The 25,859-nt window shown below is 34.0% G+C and overlaps 1 protein-coding gene across 12 annotated transcripts in view; it reads right to left on the bottom strand.

Moving 5' to 3' along the window:
• The window catches only part of CCSER1 (coiled-coil serine rich protein 1), a 1,348,832-nt gene that overhangs the window by 1,105,866 nt on the left and 217,107 nt on the right, over positions 1-25,859 (bottom strand). For all 12 annotated transcript variants that reach the window (XM_064584812.1, XM_064584811.1, XM_064584807.1 and 9 more), the window contains one exon: positions 3,156-3,249. In XM_064584812.1, the coding sequence (XP_064440882.1) occupies positions 3,156-3,249 (94 nt within the window). The remainder of the gene's footprint in view (positions 1-3,155; positions 3,250-25,859) is intronic.

The raw sequence follows: 25,859 nt of genomic DNA, 5'->3' as shown, positions 1-25,859 counted from the left end.
TCACCCCAAACACTTAGTGCTCCGCTTTGAAAATTTTCAAGAACTTTCCAATTTTGTTTCATCCATTCCCTCTTCCATACTTGTTGGTAAAGTAAATCTCATATATCATATTGTTTCAACCACAAGCCTCTCTCTAAAGTTTTCTTTAAAAAAACAAAACAAAAACATTCAATACCCAACAAAATAAATAATTCTGTAATAATTTAGTCATTTCTCAAATTTCTCTTATTGACTCAGAAATATATTTTTATAGTGTTTTAATTTTTTCAGTAAGTGTGCCAACAAAGATGTCACACTGCATTTGCCTCTTTTAATCTATAATACCCCTCCCCTCTTTATTATGCCAATTACTTGTTTAAGGAACCAGACTGTTACCCTGTAAAATTCCTCACATTCTTATTTGGTTGCTGGATTCCCTCTCTCCTCATCGCAGTATTTCCTGTAAAATCACAATGTAATCAAGAGAATTGAATAAATTTAAGTACTTGTAAGTAGGAGTGGTGGTGCTGTATACTTCTCTGGGCATTGCATTAAGAGGGGAAAATGTCTAGTTGTTACAATTTTAGTGATGTCAGTGATTAGCGGATTTACGTATTGCCAGTCTAAACCAAAATTGCAAAATTCTCCATCAACAACACACCCTTACAGCCATGCCATGGCACATACAGACATCTTCATTATCCTTTTAATGACTGCTTAGTATACCATTGTATATTCAACAAATGTCCTGTTGAAGAACATCTGAGGTGTTTCCAATATTTTGTTATTACAAATATTTTGCAATGAATAGTTATTTGCATACATTTTTTTGTATAGCTCCAGTATTTAGGATTAAATTTCTAGACATTGGATATTTGAATCTAAAGGTAAATGCATGTATAGCTTTGCTAAATATTGACAATTCCCTCCAAAAGGGTGTACATTCTTACTATATGTAATTCTTCTAAGATAAATACACATGAATGACAAAATTGTATAATGTATCTGTATAAAGCTGAGAAAAAAATCTGCATTTTTAAAAGACTATCTGTCAAATGAACTGCAGCAAGAATGTTTTAAAAAATGATTGTCCTAGGGGCGCCTGGGTGGCTCAGTCATTAAGCGTCTGCCTTCAGCTCAGGTCATAATCCCAGAGTCCTGGGATCAAGTCCCACATCGGGCTCCCTGCTCGGCGGGAAGCCTGCTTCTCCCTCTCCCACTCCCCCTGCTTGTGTTCCTGCTCTCGCTGTCTCTCTCTGTCAAATAAATAAAATCTTTAAAAAAAAAAAAAATGATTGTCCTAAATTTGTATTCAACCAGAAAAAACTTTCAAGTAGCTTCTTTGGATATTAGCCTACAATATAGAGTAATAAAATATAAACACTGTAAAATATAAACACAGCCTTCTTTTGACAATTTTTAATGTGATATTACCTATAACATAAAAATACTGCATGAACAAAAATCATTATAAAATATTGGAACTGGACATAACCTTAGAGATTATTTCTAATTCTTTTTTTTTTAGATTTTATTTATTTGCGAGACAGAGAATGAGAGACAGAGAGCATGAGAGGGAGGAGGGTCAGAGGGAGAAGCAGACTCCCTGCTGAGCAGGGAGCCCGATGTGGGACTCGATCCCGGGACTCCAGGATCATGACCTGAGGCAAAGGCAGTTGCTTAACCAACTGAGCCACCCAGGCGCCCCTATTTCTAATTCTTAAAAGTTAAAAATATGGATGCTAAAATCCAACAGGTTGATTTTTCTCAAATATATGCAGTAAGATCAAGATTTTTTTTTTTTTTAAGATTTTCTTTATTTATTTGACGGAGAGAGAGACAGTGAGAGAGGGAACACAAGCAGGGGGAGTGGGAGACAGAGAAGCAGGCTTCCCGCTGAGCAGGGAGCCCAATGCAGGGCTCGATCCCAGGATCCTGGGATCATGACCTGAGCCGGAGGCAGATGCTTAACAACTGAGCCACCCACGGGCCCCAAGACCAGTATTTTAAAGCTCCAGTTTAGTATTTTTTGAGAGAGAGAAGGAAATGGAGAGAAAGAGAGTGATGGGGGGAGAGGCAGAGGGAGAAGGAGAGAGAATCTTAAGCAGGCTCCACACCCAGCATGGAGCCCGATGCGAGGCTCAACCCCACAACCCTGAGATCATGACCAGAGCCAAAATCAAGAGTTGGACACTTAACCAACTGAGACACCCAGGCACCCTCATATTATTTCTACTTTAATTTGAAAATGACTGTTAAAGATGTACATATAAGAAAAAAAAAGTAAGCAACAGCTTGTCTTTGTACCCAAATATCTAAATATGAATAAATACTTAATCCCTATAACCTATTTTAACAGGAGTAATTTTGGTATTTGAAGATATGACAATTTGTGCTTTAATATAAATTTAAACTATTACAAATATAATGGGCTCCCTTCTTCATTCATTCAACAAGAATTTACTTATCTCATACTATAACTATGTGTTTATGTGTTCACGAGTATGTGTTTGTGGTTGTTATTGGCAATTATTAATTCTGAGGTCAGCCTTTTTGCATCAACATTAACCTATGCGGCTATTACTGAAGCAGTTAAAATTTTTAAGAGTACACCTTGATATACAAAACCTCCACTTGGTTATATAAAATAAATGAAAAATGGCATTGTAATGGTTTTTTTCTTCCCTCAAAAAGAGAAATATTAACTTTTCCATTATGTGTTAAATTGCAATTTCCTTCTTTGAAATGCCTTTATAGGTTTTTTTTCCCTATTTTATAATTGTCTTCCAACTGGATTTATATTTCCATATTAGATTTTTTTTTAAATATTTTATTTATTTACTTGACAGAGAGAGACACAGTGAGAGAGGGAACACAAGCAGGGGGAGTGGGAGAGGGAGAAGCGGGCTTCCCGCAGAGCAGGGAGCTCGATGCGGGGCTCGATCCCAGGACTCTGGGATCATGACCCGAGCCGAAGGCAGACGCTCAACAACTGAGCCACCCAGGTGCCCCCCATATTAGATTTTAAGATCACCAGAATCATGTGTCAATGGTACCTGGCTAGAAACTGGAGATGGAAAAGACTGAATGCATCCTAAACAATATGAAGTTTATCAATGAAAGCTAAATGATTAGGATCAGAGTTGTATGATATCGTGTATTTATTTAACACTTACCCGAAGGATGAAGATTCTGTTCCTCCAAAAACTCTAGATCAAGCATTAGATCATCTTCATCCAGTTCACAAGATCCCAAATTATTCAAAACATCCTGAAGAAGAAGCAAAATCAATAGTTAGAGACCAAACCACTGAGAAATTGAAGAAATATCTACATTCAGATGCCATGAAGCAAAAAAGAACTCAAAATTAGAAATGAAAAGTTTTAGCTGAATCCCAGAAATTATTTGACCAGCCCATGGGCTTTAACATTATCTGTCTAATAAAATATTCCAAGAATTATTATAAAAATCTTAACTTCCACTAAAACTGCTAAAGAGGATATAAAGGTTTTTTCAAGTTTATAGAAGTCTGTGAACTGAAACTTTATTTTTTTATATTTATCTTTCAAATCTGACAACTTTCTTCCGACACATTTAATGAATTCTCAAACAAATTTTGTTTTTACAGTGCCAACTGTTAGATATTAAGCGAAGATCCAGTTAACCATTTCCCAATTATTTGCTTAAGATTAGGAAGGATGAACAGAAGAAATAAGCATCAATTAGATTAAAAATTAATTATTGACTTTCATAATGCCATAAATGTCAGAGCTAGATTACATTTTTCCCTTCCCTTCCATTCCCTCCCCTTCCCTTTCCTTTCCCTTCCCTCTCCTCCCCTCCCCTTCCTTCTTTCAGAGAGCAAATAGCAAAATAAACCAGAGGGGTATATTGAGAAGTCTTGAGGGGAAACAGTGATGTGCAGAGGTAGGAATTCTTGAAGGAGGAATAAGGTCCTAATTTGTGTATTTGTGTATATAGATAGGTGGTGACTATATTAAGAAAAAGCAATAATTTAACATTTAGAAAGTAGACTGAAATAACAAAAGTACATTTTTGTACATGATGCTACATGTACATGATGCTGCATGTAGTAAATGACACTATATCTTAGACCACTTATCCTACTGATGTGAATGTTACCATAATTATTTATGTTTAAAGAACTAAATATTCATTTTAAAAAGCCCAGTGATATTGTCAAATGGAAACTGAACACCTTAGTTCTAGGAATTGAAAGCAAGGACACTGTGGGGAAAAAAAAAAGAAAGGAAGGACACTGTGACTTTTAAATAAATTATTCTCACTGTAAAAAAATAGAATTAAACCTTACTAAACTTTAAAATCATGTGGTATCTGTGAATAGAACACAATAGTTTCGAAGGTAAAAAATATCCCCAAGTCTAAGGGATTCTTTCTACTAATGGAAGTTACAAGTAGTCATTATCTCATTGTATTATATTACATTGTATCTGTATTAATTACAAGGTAACTAGTAATTTAAACTATAAAAAAAAATCAACTGTTTACTGGCAGTTTTATGATACACTGTGGCAGGAATAGCCCACTGAGAATAAGTTGCATATTTACATAGCATCAAAAGATGTTATAAAATATAGGCAACAAAAGATAAGCTGCCATCCTCAAAAATGCAAAATAGAATATTAAAGCAAGAAAAGAAGCATAATTCAAGTTGAATGTGGAAAAGAAAGAGTTTAGAAAAGGGAGGTTTGGTAAAGTCACTATTATTAGTGTCTATTAAGCGCTATCCAAATGAGAGAATCTTAATCTGGAAGTCAAGAATACTTTGGTTAAAAAAAAAAAATGTTCTATAGTGAAAATGTACTACTTTATCCAGCTTCAAATTAGTCCAAGTAATTTTAGTCTTATATTTAGAATTTCATTGACCAATATTATATTCTTGTTTTCATCCAAAATTCGTATGTTGAAGTCCTAACCCCCAGTACCTTAGAATGTGACGTGTCTGGAGAGAAGTCCTTTAAGGAAGCAATTATATTAAATAAAGTTGCATGGGTGGGTCCCAATCCAATAATACTAATGTTCTTATAAGAAGAGGATACTAGGACACCGGCAACATGGACAGAGGGATAATGATGTGAGGACACAGCAAGCAGGCAGCCATTTGCAAGCCAAGGAGAGAGGATTCAGGAGAAATCAAATCTGCCTACACTGTGGTCTTGGACTTCCAGCTTCCAGAACTATAAGAAAATAAATTTCTGTTGTGTAAGCCACCTACTCTGTGGTATTTTGTTATGTTAGCCCCAGCAAACTAATACGGTCAACAACATTTAGAAAGCAATGAAGGTTGGAACAAAGGAAGAAAGGAAATAAATGAGTACCTGGAAGATGACTATCACCTTTTTTTGTTATGCCCACTAAGGACACCTTCTTCATTGTAGGATTCTATGGTTTTCCCTCTTCTGTTTAAAACCACCCTGCCCAATCCACCTTGCTATGGTATCAGAAGAAGGTACCAGGTTCTTACATGAGCCAAACCCCCGTCTTTGGTAAATAATCCAAGATGAGCACCTTAACCAAATTTGCTGATCGCAACCCTTCTGCACAAATGAGACAAGTTTCTATTTGGTGATAGATATTACAAGATGCAAAATGACATCATCACAGAGGCCTTGGATTTCATTATATAGTTAAGACCAGTCTGAGTCTACTTGAAAAATAAAATGTCATAGTAGCAGGTCTTCTGGTTCCTGGTTCTAACAATTCCAGAGGTCCAAAGGCATTCATGATCTTTTCAAGGTTGAATTTTGAATTTTTACATTAATACATCCAAAAAAGCTTGAAAAAATAAATTCAAAAAAAGATTTATTTTTTTAACAAGGAAATATTTAAAAACCCTGCCACTGATATTCCTACATTTAATTTAAGAAAGTAACACCAAGAAACTGAACAAAATAAATTTGGAAAACTTACTGCATTGTTTCAATTTTATTCTCATTTTGCAGGTGACCCTTGACATCTGGATTAGGATGGGTCCACTGACCACCAATCTAGATGAATTGTTCTTAAATCTAATTCTAATTGTTTTGTTATCTTGCTAAAAAAGCACTTTCCTGTTAGTGTAGTGGAGTCTTTGAATCTGGTAAAACCTCATAGTAAAAGGAGAGAAGATGCAGCAACAAAGAAAATCAATATGAACTCATAAACCTAAAAATAATATCTTTTCCAGATCTCTCCTTAAAAGAGACCAGTAGCAGTAACAGTACTTTTGCCCTCAGCCAGCACGTATGGGCAATCCAGATACTTGCTGCCCAATATCCACCAATAAAAAAAGAACCAGAGCTCCTTGGGGAAAGGGGGAAAAAAGCAAGAAAACAAACAAACAAACAATGTTTCTGTGTCATCCTTCTGTTGCCAGAAAACAAGTTTCATCTTAAAAAAAAAAAAAAAAAAGTCAGAGGCAGTTTTGAAAAGCTAAGGAAGCCTAAATGGCTTCTCCCTGGCTAATTTCTGATATATGAACACAAAAAAGAAAAATTATGGCTAGATTAAACAGCTTGAGTCTGTTGAAGGCTAAGAGTTCATAATACTCAAATAGAAATGTTGACATGAAGGATATGAAGAGGTGCTCATATTGGGTGTCATTCGTAAGTGATGAATCACTAAATTCTACTACTGAAACTAGTAGTACCATATGTTAACTAACAAATTTAAATAAAAACTTTAAACAAAAAAACAAGGTGCTCATACCAAAAAAAAAAAAAACCACATAGAGGGTAAAATTTCTTTAATTTCTATTGTTTTCCAATAAATAGTTAATATATTTTGGTTTTCTAACTATATGTATGTTTATAATAAGATGACATATATTTCTTTCCATTTGTTTTAAGGAGAGACCTGTAAACATCGAAGTAGCAGCATCAAAAGTAATTCTGTACCAGGAATAGAAAATATTGATCCTCTCTGGTGGGTCACACATAATAACCAAATGGAAAAGGAGTCCAGCAGTTAATTAACACTAATGATCATACCCTGTATCTAACAGGGCACAACTGTGTGTTTCGAACATTTGATAAATTAGTGGAATATCTAGAAGTGGTAACTAAGCAGAAATAGTCTCTCATCTCCTAGAAGATAAAAAGTTAGATAGCTCTACATAATAAAGATGTAATAATGAAAGTGCATGAGTTTTTAATAATGTTCATACACCAGATCTATATATCACAATAACAGGGAAACTGTTTTGTAACACAAGCAATTTGGATTTAAAAAAATAAATCATTTTGTGAGGAAACATCAGTATTGCCAAAATTAAAAGCTAGGCTTGAACTTAAATAAATAAGCAAAAGCATAAGGGCATATAACAAGTAGATTTTAATTGTAAAAACAAAGTCCAACCTGATGGCCAGTATCCTCAATCTGAATTATCTCTGAATGTATAGCAAATTCCAATGACTAGACAAAAATTTTCTAATTAAAAACCCAGAATGTGCATGTTTAAGAGATAACTTTTAATTCTAGCATGGTTATTAAATCTTAGGAAAATCTCAGAGAGCTTTGAAATAATCTCAGATATCTTTGAAATCCTAGGGAAATATGAAAATTTCCATGTCAGCAAAGTGTAATAAGAATAAAGATAAAAAGAAATGTAAATTCCTAGTATCACCATATTAGTAACCAGTTTTAGGGTAAGTATATGATAGTTTGTGGGGTTACTGTAATATGTATATTTTTTTCTTTAAAAATGGCCAAAGCATTTAAGATAAATTATCATGTTAGATATGGTATTTTATAATACTTTAGTAAGAATTTGATTATATAAAATTTGAACCAATGTTTAAAGGCCATGGAAAATTTAATTTAATCCATATTCTAATTTATTGGTATGTAACATTTGTATGGATATTTTGAAAAGAATTGGTTGTTTAATTGTAATGAAATACTATTTACTAAATTCATAATATTAATAAATTGGATATTAAATCAAGTACAATTACTACTAAGTATTCTCTAAGTAGATATTTAAAAATCTATCAGTAACACTGAATACTCATGTAATCTCCCAAATGAGTTAGACCCATTAAAAGTAAACTAAAAAGCTATTAATGTAGTAATTCAAAAATTAATCTAAACCCTAGGGATATAACAATGAACCTAACAGAGCATATTTTCTTCCTTCACAGACCTTACAGATAACTGTATTCTAGTAAAGAAATACCATTTTATATAAATAAAATATTTTTTTAAATAAATCAATCTCCTGTATTTGGTTAGTGTGGAGCAATTCTCCATAGCCTGGTTGCTATTGGCTGAAATAGTAAAATTGAATTTCTGAAGCTACTAGGTTAAAAAAACAAGCTCTGATCACTCTATTAATATGCAACCATTCCATAAAACCCATTCTAAAATAACCTTTTAGCATTATTTCTTTATTGCAATAAAGATAATAATTATGATCCTGCTAAAAAAAGGAAGCAGAGACATGTCACCATACAAGGAAGCATTGCTTTAAAAAGAAAGAATTCTATCAAAGAAGATTATTAAATTATTAAAACATTCTTTAATTCTGAGATTACAAAGATGTTATTAATTGTATATTTATAATGCTCTATTTTAGTCAAAGGATTATCCAAATAGGCTTCACTTATCCAAAAGGCGACAAATGGCATCCTGATCTGGACTTACATAGTTGTTTATGAAATATGTAATTAACACAGTAGAAATGCTCTGATCATTATTTGATCTAAAAGTGAAGAGATACTATTCAAATTAATAGGAGATAGTCAATCTGGTCCGCATTCTTCTTTTAGTCATTCTACATTATAATCAGGGGCTGCTAGGATATACGTATCGTTCTCCGATACTCTAATCATAGGAGTTTCCACAGAATAACCCTAAATGAAATATTATTTTTGAAAATATTATTTTATTATCAAAAAATGTATGATGTACCTATTGTAGAAGACCCTCAGTCAAACCTTCCTGTGTGAGCCTAAAAATACATTGAGATTTGCCTTACAATTAATTATACTTCCTTTACTTGGTAAAAATTATTAGGTCAACTAACTTGGCAAGTGTCTTTAAATAATTCATATTACCCCAAAAAGATAAATCACACAAATTATAAAAAATGATTAGTGTAAAAGTGGCAAGGTACCCACATCATCAAAAACAGGCATCAGAATAGGTTGGGTACATATAATTTGTAAGAATTGAGTACCTATATATGCAGTGGAGAAGAAAAGAAAATACATCAATACATGGATATATTTTTAACACTATGATTTCACTGCTGTTTTTTGGAAAGAGAAATTAACACAACAATATTTTATAACTACTGCTCTGAAGGTAGTTATTTGATTTTGATTTCCTGATTGCATAAAGCATACTCAATCACTATGATAGAATTACCTTCACCTTTCAACATGGCAGCTGTGAAATATTTCCAAACACAGCTTGCTCTTTGCTAGGTACTGATTTACTGTATGGATTTATGTAGCTCAAAATATATTTTTAATAAATATTTTCAGAAATATGTCTTAGTTCTATCACCCCTTATTCGTAAGACTTTCCACAAGTCCAAAAACATATATTTTGCAAATATGAATGGTGATCTTATGTTATTAAAATAATATATTGTCATTATAAATATGCACAAAGGAGAATATTGTGTTTTAATTATTATGTGTCTCCTGTTAGTGGGAATGCAAGCTGGTGCAGCCACTCTGGAAAACAGTATGGAGGTTCCTCAAAAAGTTGAAAATAGAGCTACCCTATGACCCAACAATTGCACTACTTGGTATTTACCCCAAAGATACAAATGCTGTTATCTGAAGGGGCACCTGCACCTCAATATTTATAGCAGCAATGTCCACAATAGCCAAACTATAGAAAGAGCCCAGATGTCCATCAGCAGATGAATGGATAAAGAAGACGTGGTATATGTATATATATATATATGTTTTATACATATACATATACATACACATATATATACATACATACAATGGAATACTACTCAGCCATCAAAAATGAAATCTTGCCATTTGCAATGATGTGGATGGAACTAGAGGGTATTATGCTAAGCAAAATAAGTCAATTAGAGAAAGACAGTTATCATATGATCTCCCTGATATGTGGGATTTAAGAAACAAAACAGAGGATCATAGGGGAAGGGAGGGAAAAATAAAACAAGATGAAACCAGAGAGGGAGACAAACCATAAGAGACTCTTAATCATAGGAAACAAAGTGAGGGTTGCTGGAGGGAGTGGGGGGATGGCATAACTGGTGATGGACATTAAAGAAGGCACGTGATGTAATGAGCACCGGGTATTACATAGGACTGATGAATCAATGAACTCTACCTCTGAAACTAATAATACATTATATGTTAATCAATTCAATTTAAATTAAAAAATTATGTGTCTCTTTGTATTTAAATATGAAATATTTAGCAAAATGAGATTCTTAAAGCTATGCCCAGAGTTGCTAATTTGTCCCTTTATACTAATAAAAGATAAACAGTTCTGTAAATACTAAAATAACAAAACAAGTATCATGTTCTAATATTTCATATTTCAATATTTTTTAGGAAAGTTAACATTTATATGGATTCAACTAATCACAAATTTTATGGATTTTTTTTTAAAGATTTTATTTATTTATTTGACAGAGACATAGCAAGAGAGGGAACACAAGCAGGGGGAGTGGGAGAGAGAGAAGCAGGCTTCCCGCCAAGCCAGGAGCCCAATGCAGGGCTCGAGCCCAGGACCCTGGGATCATGACCTGAGCCAAAGGCAGATGCTTAATGACTGAGCCACCCAGGTGCCCCAAATTTTATGGATCTTAAACCAATATCTGAATTCACACAAAATTTAAAATAAACTCTGAACATTTTAATTTTAATCTATGCAAGGAAATAAAGTTAATTTTATTATTAAGTAATAAAAATAGGAAACTAGCAAGTGTGAATATATTACATAACTAGTAAACTTCATAAATAAAAATTAAAATGTAATAATTGCTGTTAATTTAAAAATGCATATTTTTACAAAGAACAAGCTGATGGTTGCCAGAGGAAAGGGGGTAGGGGGATGGGCAAAATAGGGGAAGGGGAGTGGGAGATACAGGCTTCCAGTTATAGAATGAATAAGTCACAGGAATAAAAGGTACAGCATAGGGAATATAGTCAATGGCACTGTAATGCCACTGTATGGTGATGGATAGTGGCTACACTTATGGTGAGAGCAGCATAATGCAAAGAGAATTTGAATCACAATGTTGTACACCTAAAATTAATGCAACATTATATATCAACTATACTCAATTTAAAAATTAAAAATTTAAAAATTTAAAATGCTTGTTTCTTAGCATCATTTAAAATAAGGAAAAGAAAACATGGTTATCTGTTTTCATGACAAAGTAGAACCAAATGTCACTGATACCATCTCCTTGATTCTAAACCTGACTGTATCATTTTGTGCCATTGTCAATGAAGCTACACAAATAAATAATCTTTATCAAATAGTCTTATCCCCAACAAAAGCAACATTTGTTCAATAAAATACGACAGTTACACCATGTGTAACTGGCTAGAGATGAACATGGTAATGTGAAAAAGAATGATCTAACAATTAGAATATTTGAAGTTCTAACACTACATCAAAAACTAATGATGTACTATATGTTGACTAGCTGAAATAATAAAAAAAAAACTATATAGGGATGCCTGGGTGGCTCAGTTGGTTAAGCATCTGCCTTTGGCTCAGGTCATGATCCCAGGGTCCAGGGACTGAGTCCCGCATTGGGCTCCCTGCTCAGGGGGCGTCTGCTTCTTCCTCTGCCTGTCACTCCCCCACTTGTGCTCTCTCTGACAATTAAATAAATAAAATCTTAAAAAATATATAGTTTTAAGAAAATTATAAAGGAAAAATTAATTAATTTTAGAAAAAATATATATTATATAGAGAGATCATTATTTCTTGCCTTTATTCTTATTTGTGTACTGGAGAATTGAGCATTCCAAAGTCATGATGTGTACTCTATCATCTCCTAGTTGGTGTCCCTGTCAACATTTTGCCAAGAATCATAACAATTCTTCAATTTTCACTACACACTTCTCTAAGATTATTCTCATGAAAGTATTAATTTGTATATATTCCCTCATTATCTAACACACAAAAAGGTATCAATAGTATATATCTACAGAATAAATAGTAATTATCGTCATTCAAAATCCCGTAATATGATCTCCATCTACCTCTCCAAAATTGCTTCCTGCAAAATTATTACAACCAAACATGTTTGTTCATTTCTGGAAATGCCATGTGCATTTCTTTCACTGCACTGAGTATATTCCCTTGCCCCAAATGCCTAAAGAGCATATACAAGATAACATACTTTTTTTTAATGACAGGAATTTTTTACAACACTACTTATAATAGCACTAAAAAATATTTCCTGATAGGAATATTTAATGATAGGAAAGTTTAAAAACTTTTCTCTAAAAAACTCCCTTTATATGCAATATGCACTGGTTCTCATGAACCATAAGACCACCAACTGTACCCACACTAAGCAGAGTGCATTTGCCTAGGAAATCATATGGACTACTCATTGTACTTCTTGCTAGAGAAAAACATATATGACCGCCTCATTCTTTGTACTAACTCAGAGCAGAGAGTGCTTACACTTGCAGAATCTTTAGTGCGTATTACTGTAGTGCATGGAAAACAATGACTCATTTACTTAATATCTTACTTTTTATATTATAATAATGTCTCAGTTAATTATCTGAAAATGAGGTGTCTTATTGCCAAACTATTCTGATTAAGAACTATAGTGTCCTTTTTAGAACACCATTTTTTAAAACTATTAGATGTTTTAAGGAAAATACATTCATGTATAAGCATTCATGTATAATACAGAGGAATGTTTAAGGACTCTTAATTACTAGGCCTACACTAGTTTAGTTGTCTTAGAATTTCTAAGGTGTGTTTTCTTTTTTTTTAAGCTTATTTTAGCTTCACTGGAAATGCTTATTTTTCACCATTATTAGTGTATATGGTTCTGAAAACTGTATGAGATTCCCATCACTCTACTATTCTAATATATGCTGAATTAGAATTTGCCAAAGAAAACCTAATATGTAAGCTTGTTAAACCACTAACCATAGAGAAAAATGAAGACAGCTGTTCTAGTGAAAAATGGGTAACTTTAGGCATAGTTTTTTCTATAATTAAGCCTTAGGTTTTATTCCAGGTTTATTTTTATATATGTATACAAGATACTATGAAATTGATAAATATTTTACTGATTCATAAATTAATTATAATTTTATTTATAAATAAATAAAATAAATAAATAAAATAAAATAAATAAAAAAATTGGACTCATAATTTTAGTAACAAAAATTAATTTATTCCCGGGCCACCTGGGTGGCTCAGTCGTTAAGCGTCTGCCTTCGGCCCAGGTCATGATCCCAGGGTCCTGGGATCAAGCCCCCCACTGGGCTCCCTACTTGGCGGGAAGCCTGCTTCTCTCTCTCCCACTCCCCCTGCTTGTGTTCCCTCTCTCGCTGTGTCTCTCTCTGTCAAATAAATAAAATCTTTAAAAAAATCAACTTATTCCCTTATTCAACAACATTTATTTATTTTTTTAAGATTTTATTTATTTATTTTGACAGAGACAGCGAGAGAGGGAACACAAGCAGGGGGAGTGGGAGAGGGAGAAGCAGGCTTCCCGCGGAGCAGGGAGCCCGATGCGGGGCTTGATCCCAAGACCCTAGGACCATGACCTGAGCAGAAGGCAGATGCTTAACGACTGAGCCACCCAGGCGCCCCTTATTCAACAATATTTATTGAAGGCTTACCAAGTGTACTAAATCCTGAACAATGAATAAGAGAGGAAATTTCCTAAACTAGATAATAAATATGCAAACAAATATATAAGATATTTTCAGCTACTGATAAATATTATTTTTTAAAAAGATTAATATAATATTTACTGGTTATAGGAGGCAGCTACTTTACATGAGGTGGGCAAGGAAGGCCTTTCTAAAGGTGTCATTAAGGCTGAGTCATGAATAATAAGCAACCATATGAAAATTCAAAGGGAAAAGCATTCCCAACAGAAGAAACAATATATGCAAGTCATCTAAAATGGATGTGAGCTAGTATGCAAGGCAGAGAGAAGGCTAGAATGGTTTGAGTTCAGAAGAGAGGTGCTGGGGGGGAGTGGGGGGGGCGGACACAACAAATTAGAAAGCAAGGCAGTCTGGGTCATTTGTTAATACCTTTCAGGCAAGTAAGGAATTTAGACATCACTGGAGAGTGACACACTTAAATATAGATATTAGGAAAATCATCCTGACCACTCTGCCAAGAATTCATTGTGAGAAAATATTTTCTAATGGGTCCTAACAGTCAAAAAGGCATGCATTGTTTTACAGATGTAAAGCTTAAATCTAGGTGAAGACACAAATAATAAAGTAATAATATAGCAAATGTCTTGAACATAAAGATCATTAATGACTTAATACAATTGTATATAATGCAGTATTACTGTTTAAAATTTATCAAAATTAGTGCCAGAAGATTTATTTAATCTATACTTATTTTATAAGAGAAGAATCCATTTTTATGATTTTCTCATTTCACTTTCATCACCCATTCACCCTATGTAATAGCATTTCTTTTTTGTTACTACTTTCTGAGACATTCAGAATGCTTATCACAACTACTGGTGCTTTAATATAATTCTGAGAATATCTCTCACTCTTAACCATGAGATATACACCACAATTTCCATAGAAAAGTGTCAGAGGAATTAAATGACTTGCCTGAGACCGTAACACTAAAGTTGCAGAACCAAGATTTAAACATGCTTGTCTGAAAAGTAAGTTTCTCCACTATGCTTCTCTTCAAATGGTGTAACTGAGTGTGTGTGTGTGTGTGTGTGTGTGTGTGTGTGTGTGTGTGTGTGGTGTGTCTTGGAGCTATTAAAAGAAATCTTCTCAAATACCAAGAACTGTTTGTTTGTTTTTTTGTTTAAGGCTACTAGCATTTTACTAGATGTTTGGACATTAAGTGAGCATTTATAGTTTTGAAAAAGAGGTCTAGACTGGTTTCCTTGAAACTTCCCAAACAGTTATATTCCCATTTTTTTCTAAGTTCTATGGACTCCCAAACAGTTTAATCTCTTTGGGCCACAATTCACTTTCCTTTAAAATGAGAACAAATCATCCCTGATAATCTACTTTCTCTATCTGTAATTCCTTTCCCATACAAATGATCCTTAACTATGCTGTTTGAACATGTTAAAAAAAAGTCTAACCTTTCAAATTTCACTTGACATTTTATTTCTTTTTCACAGTTGCAAATTGAACCAAATGTCTTTTTTATTTACAAGGCATGCACTTGTTGTGATAAACACCAGGTGTTGTATAGAAGTGTTGAATAACTACATTGTACACCCGAAACTAGTATTACACTGTATGTTATCTAACTGGAATGTAAATAAAAACTTAAAAAATTACCAGCATTAATTTTTCCCATGTAGCTTATAATATTATTCTTATTTATATCATTTTGAAAGTATGATGTATTGTTCTCCCTTTGTAGCTCCTATAGCACTTAGCACATACATTAATAATTTAATTCAACCAATTAATATTTACTCAGAACCTTCTATATGTCAGGAACTGGGCAAATAACACACTGTCTTGAATTTTGAACTTGTTGACTAGAACAGTATAATATATAAATTAGAAAAATTTTTGACTTAATGAAAAATCCATAGTTATATAATCTTTGTATTTCATTTGTTAAAAGTATCATACTGGAGCTAGTTGGGAAGCAAAATAATCCCACTACTGAATCATTTTCATATTAATATACTTTATATTAAAATACAAAGAAATACAACCTCACAAGCAGAAGTAGCATACCATAAGCAATTGCAGAGTACCTTTTTTTCTCATAAAATTAGAACTTCCTATCTATTTGAAAGATTGAATTTATGGGGCACCTGGGTGGCTCAGTTGGTTAAGCGACTGCCTTCAGATCAGGTCATGATCCTGGAGTCCTGGGATCAAGTCCCTCATCAGGCTCCCTGCTCAGCGGGGAGTCTGCTTCTCCTTCTGACCCTCCTCCCTCTCATGCTCTCTGTCTCTCATTCTCTCTCTCTCAAATAAATAAAATCTTAAAAAAAAAAAGATTGAATTTATATTGCTATGTAAAGGAAAAGGACTTATTTCAATGACTAGAATAAAAATAATGTTACATCATCCAAGAGAAAGAAAAACAAACATTTCACCAACATTAATATATGGTCATAACTAGTTTAGAGTGCTTTATCATCAGAGCAATGTCTTAAGTGCTTAAATATCTATAGTGATCTATAAAGGTAGATAGTCCTATTTCTTATTGGAAGGATTATTTTAAAAGACACAACACTGACATATACTCTATAACAAAAATATCTATACTCATAAAATAAACATATTCAAAAATATCAAATACATGTCAATATTAGTTGCATCTCAAATGTAGAGAACAAGAAAATATCATTAGGGTGCAAGTCAGAAAAAATTGTCATAGATGAGAGTCACACCAAAATAGAATTGGTTCATTTCTTTAGTTTGGCATGTTTGCTAACTTACTTATTATTTTTTTTTTTATTTGAGACAGAGAGAATGAGAGACAGAGAGCATGAGAGGGAGGAGGGTCAGAGGGAGAAGCAGAGTCCCTGCCGAGCAGGGAGCCCGATGCGGGACTCGATCCCGGGACTCCAGGATCATGACCTGAGCCGAAGGCAGTCGCTTAACCAACTGAGCCACCCAGGCGCCCTGCTAACTTACTTATTTAATATAAACATTTTCAAGTGAACTTATCCCTCTGCTTAGATCAATATAAAATTTAGATAAATATTTTTATTTTATCTAAATCACTTCTAAAACTGAAGAGAAAATTGGAATATTTTATCCTGTCCAACTACCGACATCAGTTTTTACTATATACAACTAGACTATTAAGAAATTTAATAAAGAGCTGCATAATTAACAGAAACCTAGTTCAATACTCAAAACCCATCAATGCAAACCAATCAATTCAACTTATTTAATGTATAAATTAATGGAATTTATAGTATAATGACTGAACATATATAAATAATGAAGATTAAAGAAAAATGTAGGTTTAGAGAAACATCAATTAAATTAACTTTTTAAAATGTAATTATAGTTGCTTTGCAATATTACTATAAACCTTTTTTATCTCTGGCAACTCATTTTTTCTTTCATTCTTATGATTACAGATTAAGATTTATTTTTATGATCATTACCCCAAAATACATTCATTAAGCACATTTTCCCCTTCTTTCTTTTTTGCTTCATGGCAACAATATAATTACATTTGTGAAATAAAATGACCATTATTAATTCCATATACACCATGATATTCCTTGGGTGAAAGTATTAAAAAGCAAACAAAAAACTTGATACAGTTATATATTAATTTATTTGCATTTTAGATATAATACACATATATACATAATGCAAAGTAAATATGAAATCAGCCTTTGTATTTTTATGAAGCTATTGTTTTTATCATTTTCCTATAAAATGCACCATTGTTTCTAAGACTCAGACTTTTCAAATGTGCTTCATAAATTTGAGAAAAATCTTTTGGAATAATGAAATAAAAAATATTTTGTATCTTTTTTTTTTAAAGATTTTATTTATTTATTTGAGAGAGAGAATGAGAGAGAGAGAGAGCGAGCACATGAGAGGGGGGAGGGTCAGAGGGAGAAGCAGACTCCCTGCTGAGCAGGGAGCCCGATGTGGGACTCGATCCCGGGACTCCAGGATCATGACCTGAGCCAATCAGGATCAACCAACTGAGCCACCCAGGCACCCAAAATATTTTGTATCTTAAATGATAACCCAAAGTAATTCAGAATGTTAAAAGTCCTACCTGGTTGTTCCCTTCTGCCCTAATTATCCCAAATACTAATCACCACATGGCTGTGTAGTGGTGGCTGGATAAGATTGGTTTCCCAGACTTGCAATCCTACTACAGCTACTCTGCCCTCATATAATAATCCTTTACCACAGGAGGCATGTGTTTTTTCATTGTTAGTTCCTCTGCTCCTATTGCATTCTTTGAAGACTTTGGCCCTGGCTTGGCCAACAGTCCTGGCCACCACCAGCATCCTACTGTTTGGGCTGGGCTAATCATCTTCCTTTGTGCTTTCACATCATTTAGGCTTACTTCTGTTTTACCACTTTTTACTGCATCACAATCAGTTCTTAAATTATTTGTTGTGCCTACTGGACTTTAAACTTTTGGGGAGCATGGAGAGAGGGCACAATACCTAACACTTCTTGAATGAATTGGCTTTTTATTAGATGCCTGTCCCTAAGAAGGTCACTCCATCATAAATGAAACTCTACTTCTCACCTAGGAAATGGAGACTGAAAATGGTTGTCAACTAAAAGCTTTAAAGGTAGGGACAATGACCATGGCTAGATGCAGGTAACAGAAATTTGGAATTAGTTGGAATATTTTCAGAAAATATAAGAACACATTTCAAAAGCAATTACAAAAATAAAACAGTGGAATAATGAATCTGAATAGTTATGAAAATCAAAGAATTGTAAATGTACTCTGAGAGGCAGAACAATTATAATTGAGGTTAAATGTCTCATCTTTCTACATGTAAATGTACTCTGAGAGGCAGAACAATTATAATTGAGGTTAAATGTCTCATCTTTCTACATGTAATAAAGAGGTAAACATTCAAAAATTAATATAAATCTAGGTGAAGACACAAATAATAAAATAATATATCAAATGTCTTGAACATAAAGATCATTAATGATTTAATACAATTGTATATAATGCGGTATTACTGTTTAAAATTTATCAAAATTAGTGCCAGAAGATTTATTTAATCTATACTTATTTTATAAGAAGAGAAGAATCCATTTTTATGATTTTCTCATTTCACCTTCATCACCCATTCACCCTATGTAATAGCATTTCTTTTTTGTTAACCACTTTCTGAGACCTTCAGAATGCTTATCACAACTACTGGTGCTTTAATATAATTCTGAGAATATCTCATTCATAACCATGAGATATACACCCCAATTTCCATAGAAAGCTAAATTGCCATTTATTTATTTCAAAGGTTTCCATCACACCATCTTAGCTCTATTATCACCAGTCCTCCCCAACGTATCAAGCAAATGGCTCCTCTGATATACCATTTTCCCCTTCCCCTAATAGTCAAAGTATTTTGTCTACTTCATGACAACTAATCATGTGGGAAAACAGTTCAGTCATTGATGCCCAAGAGACTTAACAAATTCCTCATTGTGCTTCACATGGTTATCTCACATTGAGGAAAGATTCTTTGTTTCATAACCCCAGATCTTTAACTTTTTCTTATAGATGGACATTAACCTACATATTAGAGAGTACCTTGGAGTGATTATAGAACCATGTGACCAGGTTTTGACCTTAAAACCATCTTGCATAAACCTTCAACATTATCTCCCCCTGTCCAGATAATCTAGAAACCCATACATTAAGATGGAAATACAAAATGAAGAAAGCTTCTGAGTCACAACATGAAGGAGAGCTGCCCTGGAGAGTTGCCAGACCCACACTGGATTTTGTGTGTGAGCAAGAAACAAATTTGTGTTGTATTTAAGCAATTAAGAGTTTTCTTGGTTTACTTTTAACACCACCTAGCCCAGTCTGTCCTAACTAATGAGTTCTCATTCTGTGTTTACTCTTACTTCATATGCTCCTTATCCTTCTAATTTTGTCTTTAAATTCTGTAATTTCCTAATTGTCCTCTACCACAGACTTTAAATAGTCTTGTGTCCTATCTTTCAGCAGGTCTCTATTTCTTTTTATCATTGGCATTACTGACTCTGATATTGGCCATATATATATATTTTTTAAAGATTTTATTTTTTTGACAGAGAGAGACACAGTCAGAGAAGGAACACAAGCAGGGGGAGCAAGGAGCCCAATGCGGGACTCGATCCCAGGACCCCGGGATCATGACCTGAGCCGAAGGCAGACGCTTAACCGACTGAGCCACTCAGGCGCCCCTTGGCCATATATTTTGTGTACAAGTTCCCTAAGGGAATTTTATAATGTGTTTCAAATCTTATGGATTCAACTTTTTTTAATTTGCACATTTTAAATGATGACCATAAACACTATGACATGTGGTAAGAAATGAGTTACTATGCATTTAAATTATATAATATATTACTCTTCCATATAGAGATACTTTAAGAATATAAATTCACTGGCACAAGAATAATTGCATTACAACCAAATGTGTTCTACAAATTTATGACGTGCTATTTTGGTAATAACAATAACTTAGGCAACTATGTCTGAAAGCAGGTCCAAATTTACCATACTGATATATTAATTTGCCTTGCAATTCTAAGCTGAAGAATCAAGGTACCTTATCTTAAGCATATTCAGTATATGGCACAGCTGAGAATTAAATGAGCTTATGTCCTCAATGATGTTTTACCCAGACCCAGGCTTGACTTATATTTTCAAAAGCCACTTGGTATATAAAGAATAATTCCATATTGCAATTAGAATTATTTTAACCCACTCTGTCATCTGCCAAAAGTACATAGAGTATAGTGAGAGGACACAGACTTGTTTAAATGAAATTCTAATTTTGACTGTGTAATCTAGCTTTGGATCACTTCCTCTTGAAGACTTAGGTTCTTTGTAAAATGGAAACAATCAGTCCTGCTTAAGTAGCTCACATTGGTTGTTAGGATAAAGTTCTGGAAGAAAATGGTACAATGTTTTGCAAATATTAATTATTAATTCTAGCTACCAAATCAAGTATGTGTTTTAGTTCTGCCATACCTAAAATTAACTGACCCATTCACAAACACTGTCTATTGTTAGGCAGAGGTCAGCTCAGTGCCAGAAGACCTAGGATTTTCTAGAAACCTGAAATTATTAAATTCTAAGTAATGCCATAAATACCTGAATGGTGTTGCTCAATGAATAATAGATGTTTATTAAATACCTCCCAAATGTATTGAGTGAATGAATAAATCAATGAATATATATCATATACTTTATTGATAGGGAAGAAATAAGAGCTAAGCGGCAAGAAGAAATTATAGAGATGAGGCAAAAAATTGTGACAAAGAAAAAAGATAATGATATTATTTCTATTTTTTTTTAAGATTTTATTTATTTGTGAGAGAGACAATGAGAGACAGAGAGCATGAGAGGGAGGAGGGTCAGAGGGAGAAGCAGACCGATGTGGGACTCGATCCCAGGACTCCAGGATCATGACCTGAGCTGAAGGCAGTCGCCTAACCAACTGAGCCACCCAGGCACCCATATTATTTCTATTATTTACCCTATTTCCATTTAAAAAATTTAGAGTTTTTTAAAAATTTAATTACAAATATTTTCTATGGAAATTCTCCATCCACAGTTAATTTCCCTAATTATTGTTTATTTCAAATCATATTTATTTAATCAGTAAAAACATTCATCTCAGTTACATTCATATCATCAGATAACATTCATATCATCTCTAAGGAAATGTTACATTGAGTTCCACTGGGTTTCCTATACCTAAGTAGAACACGATAGTCACAAAATATTTAATGTAAGTCATATTATTAAATTTTTAGCAATACTTATTTCTTACGTATTTTCTAGTTATTTGGTTTAATACTATCTCTCAGATATTATTTTTTCCAACAAATTAACAGCTTTTGATGTGTTATTGGTATTTTCCTTGGAGACCATGACTCTTTTCTATTTATATGTTGCTGATACAATCCATTTTTTATTATAACAATTTAGGATTCTGCTACTCAGATTACATATAATTTATCTAGCACTTTCACCTAATTATACCAGTGCTGCACAGTATTAGCTGATAGTTTGGCACATGTTCAGATTTTGGATAGCAAAAGCATTTTATGGAGCTAAATGTCAGTAAAAGTGAGATTTTATTGCCTAGTCATAAATGTTGGTGGGATATAATCCCCTCTCTGAAAATTAGCTTCAACAACACATTAATATTATTTTATCACTTCAAATATGTCTATGAAGAAGTGTGTATGAAGTGTCTACTTTACCCTATATGCAAGCTATCCTTTAGCCTACCACAATTTTATGTTTGCTAAAAGAAGACAGACTTTGGGTCAGACACAAAGAACTTAATTACTCACACCAATAACAGTAGCTAGAGTGTCAGCATTTTGTATGTGTGTGGTAACTTCCCAAGTACCAATTCCTGCAAGTCAACACAAAAAGCCATGTGATATGTGTACATGCACTTGGTTATATTACAGAAGATGAACCTGGTTTGAGGGGTGCCAGTAATATGCAAATCTTAGATAATGGTGTAAGCATGCCTGCCATTTGTTTCGGAATAAGGCACTATATCTTCTAAGTCTGTCCACAATTAAACATTCTTGAAAAATATTCTGGCATAAAGGTAGTGAGCACTACCTTAAAGGTGGGAAAGTATGAGAAATACAAGGAGAATATTATTTAACAATACCCAACTCTTTTCTAGAGCATCTTAACTTTTGAAGAATTTTCCCATCACTATAACACCCTTTTGGCTGCTCTGATTAATTTGAGTGGCAAAGGCTGGAACCAAATCCATCCAATTCATCCTACAGAGCATTTAATTAAGGCTACTAACAACAAGACTCTGAACAACATGAGGCTGACTTGAACTCAACCATGTCCCCCTGGGTCCCAGATCCAGATGGCTGAACAAATCCTGTAACTCATCAAGGGACTGTCTTTAAAAAAACAAGTGGCTTTCTGTGTTGACCTTTCCACTTGACCCAAGACATTAACCCAGGTAAAGCAAGAAGTATCTGACATTGCACAGACTCAGCCTTGGCAGACAAGGAGAAAGTTTAGGGCAAATCTATTACCCATGATTACCCTGGTCAGTGAGTTGAGGCTAACCTGAATGCCTTCAAGAGCCAAAGTCATATTGTTGATCACTGCAGCTAAAGGCAGGGAGAAATACTATACCATTTTTTTGAACTGGTGATTCCCATTGTAGGGATAACTGCATACAGAGTACACATTAATAATGAGTCACTTATTCCTCTGTGAAAACCTACCAGTACTCCAGACAACCTAGTTTTGGAGAGATCTATACAGTCATCTGATAGTTACATGATTTACTGGTAGTATTTCCTTAAATACTTGAAGGTCAATTATGACCACCCCAATAATGCATGTGTTTCAAGAAGGGAGGCAAGTTAATTCCTGGCTCCTGTATAAATAATATAGTACCAGAGCCACATATGATGCTCTAGGGAACATAAGGGTTTTTAACAATTTTTACTCTTCCCCAAATGGGGAGCACAAATTGACAGTGCTCCAACGTGGTACTTTCTTTGGCTGACTTGGGCTTGACTCTTAACAGCAGCAAATTTTCTAAGGAGTCCACATTAATCCATATCACTTGCTATCCCACTGCCATAACATCTCTTAAGTTCTCACCTGGTTTCATCATAAAGGCTAGGGGAATGATCCTGAGTAGCAGGACTGACAGCAAGAATTTATCTAAAAATTTTTGGCTTAGTGTCTCTTTCTCCAGTGGGTCACCTTCATCAGCATTGTAAATCTAATCAATGGCAGTATAAACCTGAATACTAGTCAATACTTCATCTACAGTTTACCATGGGAATTTATCTCAGAAATCTCACTGAGTCAAAGCTCCTTATAGCCTCTAGAACCCACTAAAAAAATTACTCTGAGACCCTTTACTGTCATGTCTGAATATATCTAAGGTTGGTAGACTGCAAGAGGGATTGGGCCGTAAAACAACGAAGTATTGCCATTATTCTGTAATAAGTATTATATTCCCTGGGCCCACATTTCCCAAGTAAACTAGCTAGTGTTATTATGATTCGCCTAGTTTCTGTCTATAGCAGTCACAAATTCCCCTACCTTCACCTTCAGTGTGTGTGTGTGCAAGATTCTGTAACTTTTCTCAAAGGGGGTGGAATTCTGTCCATCCAGCAACAACCTGGGTTTCTAGTTGTTTTAACTAGACAACAAGAATGGCTAGGAAATCCTCCTCCCCTCCTTATGAAGAGGAAGGTTTGCAACAACCCCCACACTGTCAAGTAGATCTCTTTAACCTACTTCATAGTACTCTATCTGCAACCACCATTCCAATACCTTCTTATTAAAAGGCAATGAAGTCAAGAACCATTTATTGCCCAGTTGACCACATAATCTGGTCAACAAGTTTGCTACTAATTCCTGTAGACTTTCCTCAAATCCTGTTAATCAACCCTTATCCATCTTCTTTCAGAAATAAAATCTCTGTCAGCATCTCATCCTGATTGCCAAAACTGTCAAGAACTATGAAGGGTCTAAGACTTCACCTTACTTAGAAGCTGACAAATTCCCAGGCACAGTTTCACGGATGCTCACAGAAGCCATAAGACTCCTGGGTAAGAGACAAAGGACTTTATTACTCACAGCTATAGCCATGTCTAGAGCATCAGCATTTTCTAATGCCATTTCTGAGCCTCAATTCTCACAGGGAAATGCAAAGGGAGACAGGTGGCATCTGTACATGCAGTGGGTTTCATTATGGGAGAGGAACTGTAAACTTAAAAACTCAAATATTTTACAATGGGTAGTAACCACACCTTCCCTTAGTTCCAAAGGGAGACACTGTCTCTCCTAAGGCCATTCCCTATACAAATATTCTTGAAAAGATAGTCTGTAACAAAGATAGTACCTTTGCTCACAAGACATGGAAAAATACTAGAGACTCATGGAGAGTTATCTTCTATCAAAGTGCTGGAATGAATGTTCCTCAATAAAATACACTTCATTTGTACTATTATTTCACATTTTTTTTCAATACAGACCTGATTATATTTCTTAAAGCCATTAATCACAAAATAAATGACCTAATTAAAAAGAAAAATAACAAGAGTTATATTTCTGGTAGAACAGTGTGTGGAGCAATATATTGGTTGATTATACTTTTAAGGAGTACACCTGTTTCCAATGTCATTACTTAAATTTCACTGACTATGGACTTTATTCCAACCACATTGTACCATATGTCATTCTCCAAATGTGCAGTACTCTCCAGTACTGTATTTTGCACATAACTAATCCTGCTGCTTCTGATACTCCTGTCAACCAGGGTGATTTTTTTTTTTTTTTTTTTTTTTTTTTTTTGTCCTTCAAGCATCATTTCTAGAAAATCTTTCCTAATGACAGTGAGTTATGGGTCTTTATGCCTAAACATAACTCTATTATATAACCTATAACAATATATGATAATCTTCACCATACACCACCCATAACACACACACACACTACACCAGTGAGTACTGTTTATCTGGTATACTACTTAAAAATCAGATTCTCAACATATTATGTATTGAAAAAATAGATAGTTAGATGCATGAATAGTAGTGTGTTTTAATAAGGTTTGGGTCCTTATCTCATGTCTTGGGTAGTGCAATAATTTGTTAATCACCTCTTTCTCACTTCTTTTTTGATTGATTTTTTAAAATTTATTTATATGTTTGCTTGTTTTATTTACTTTTAATTGTGGTAAAATACACACTGCATAAAATTTACCATCTTAACCATTTTTAAGTATATAGTCCAGCGCAGTACATTTACACTGTTACAGTCATCACCATCATCCATTTCCAGAACACTTTTCATCTTGCAAAACTAAAACTCTGTAGCATTGAACAACTCTTAACTTACCCCTCTCCCTAACCTGTGTCCACGATAACACAATTCTCAAAAGTCAAAGTTAGAAGCATCTCAGTGTCCACCCACAGATGAATGGATAAACAAAA

The sequence above is a fragment of the Mirounga angustirostris genome, unplaced genomic scaffold, assembly GCF_029215605.1.
Source record: "Mirounga angustirostris isolate CCGP_5_RB_7025 unplaced genomic scaffold, mMirAng1.0.hap1 SCAF_2, whole genome shotgun sequence".
Classification (NCBI taxonomy): Eukaryota; Metazoa; Chordata; class Mammalia; order Carnivora; family Phocidae; genus Mirounga; species Mirounga angustirostris.
This window is presented reverse-complemented; position numbering and strand designations above follow the sequence as displayed.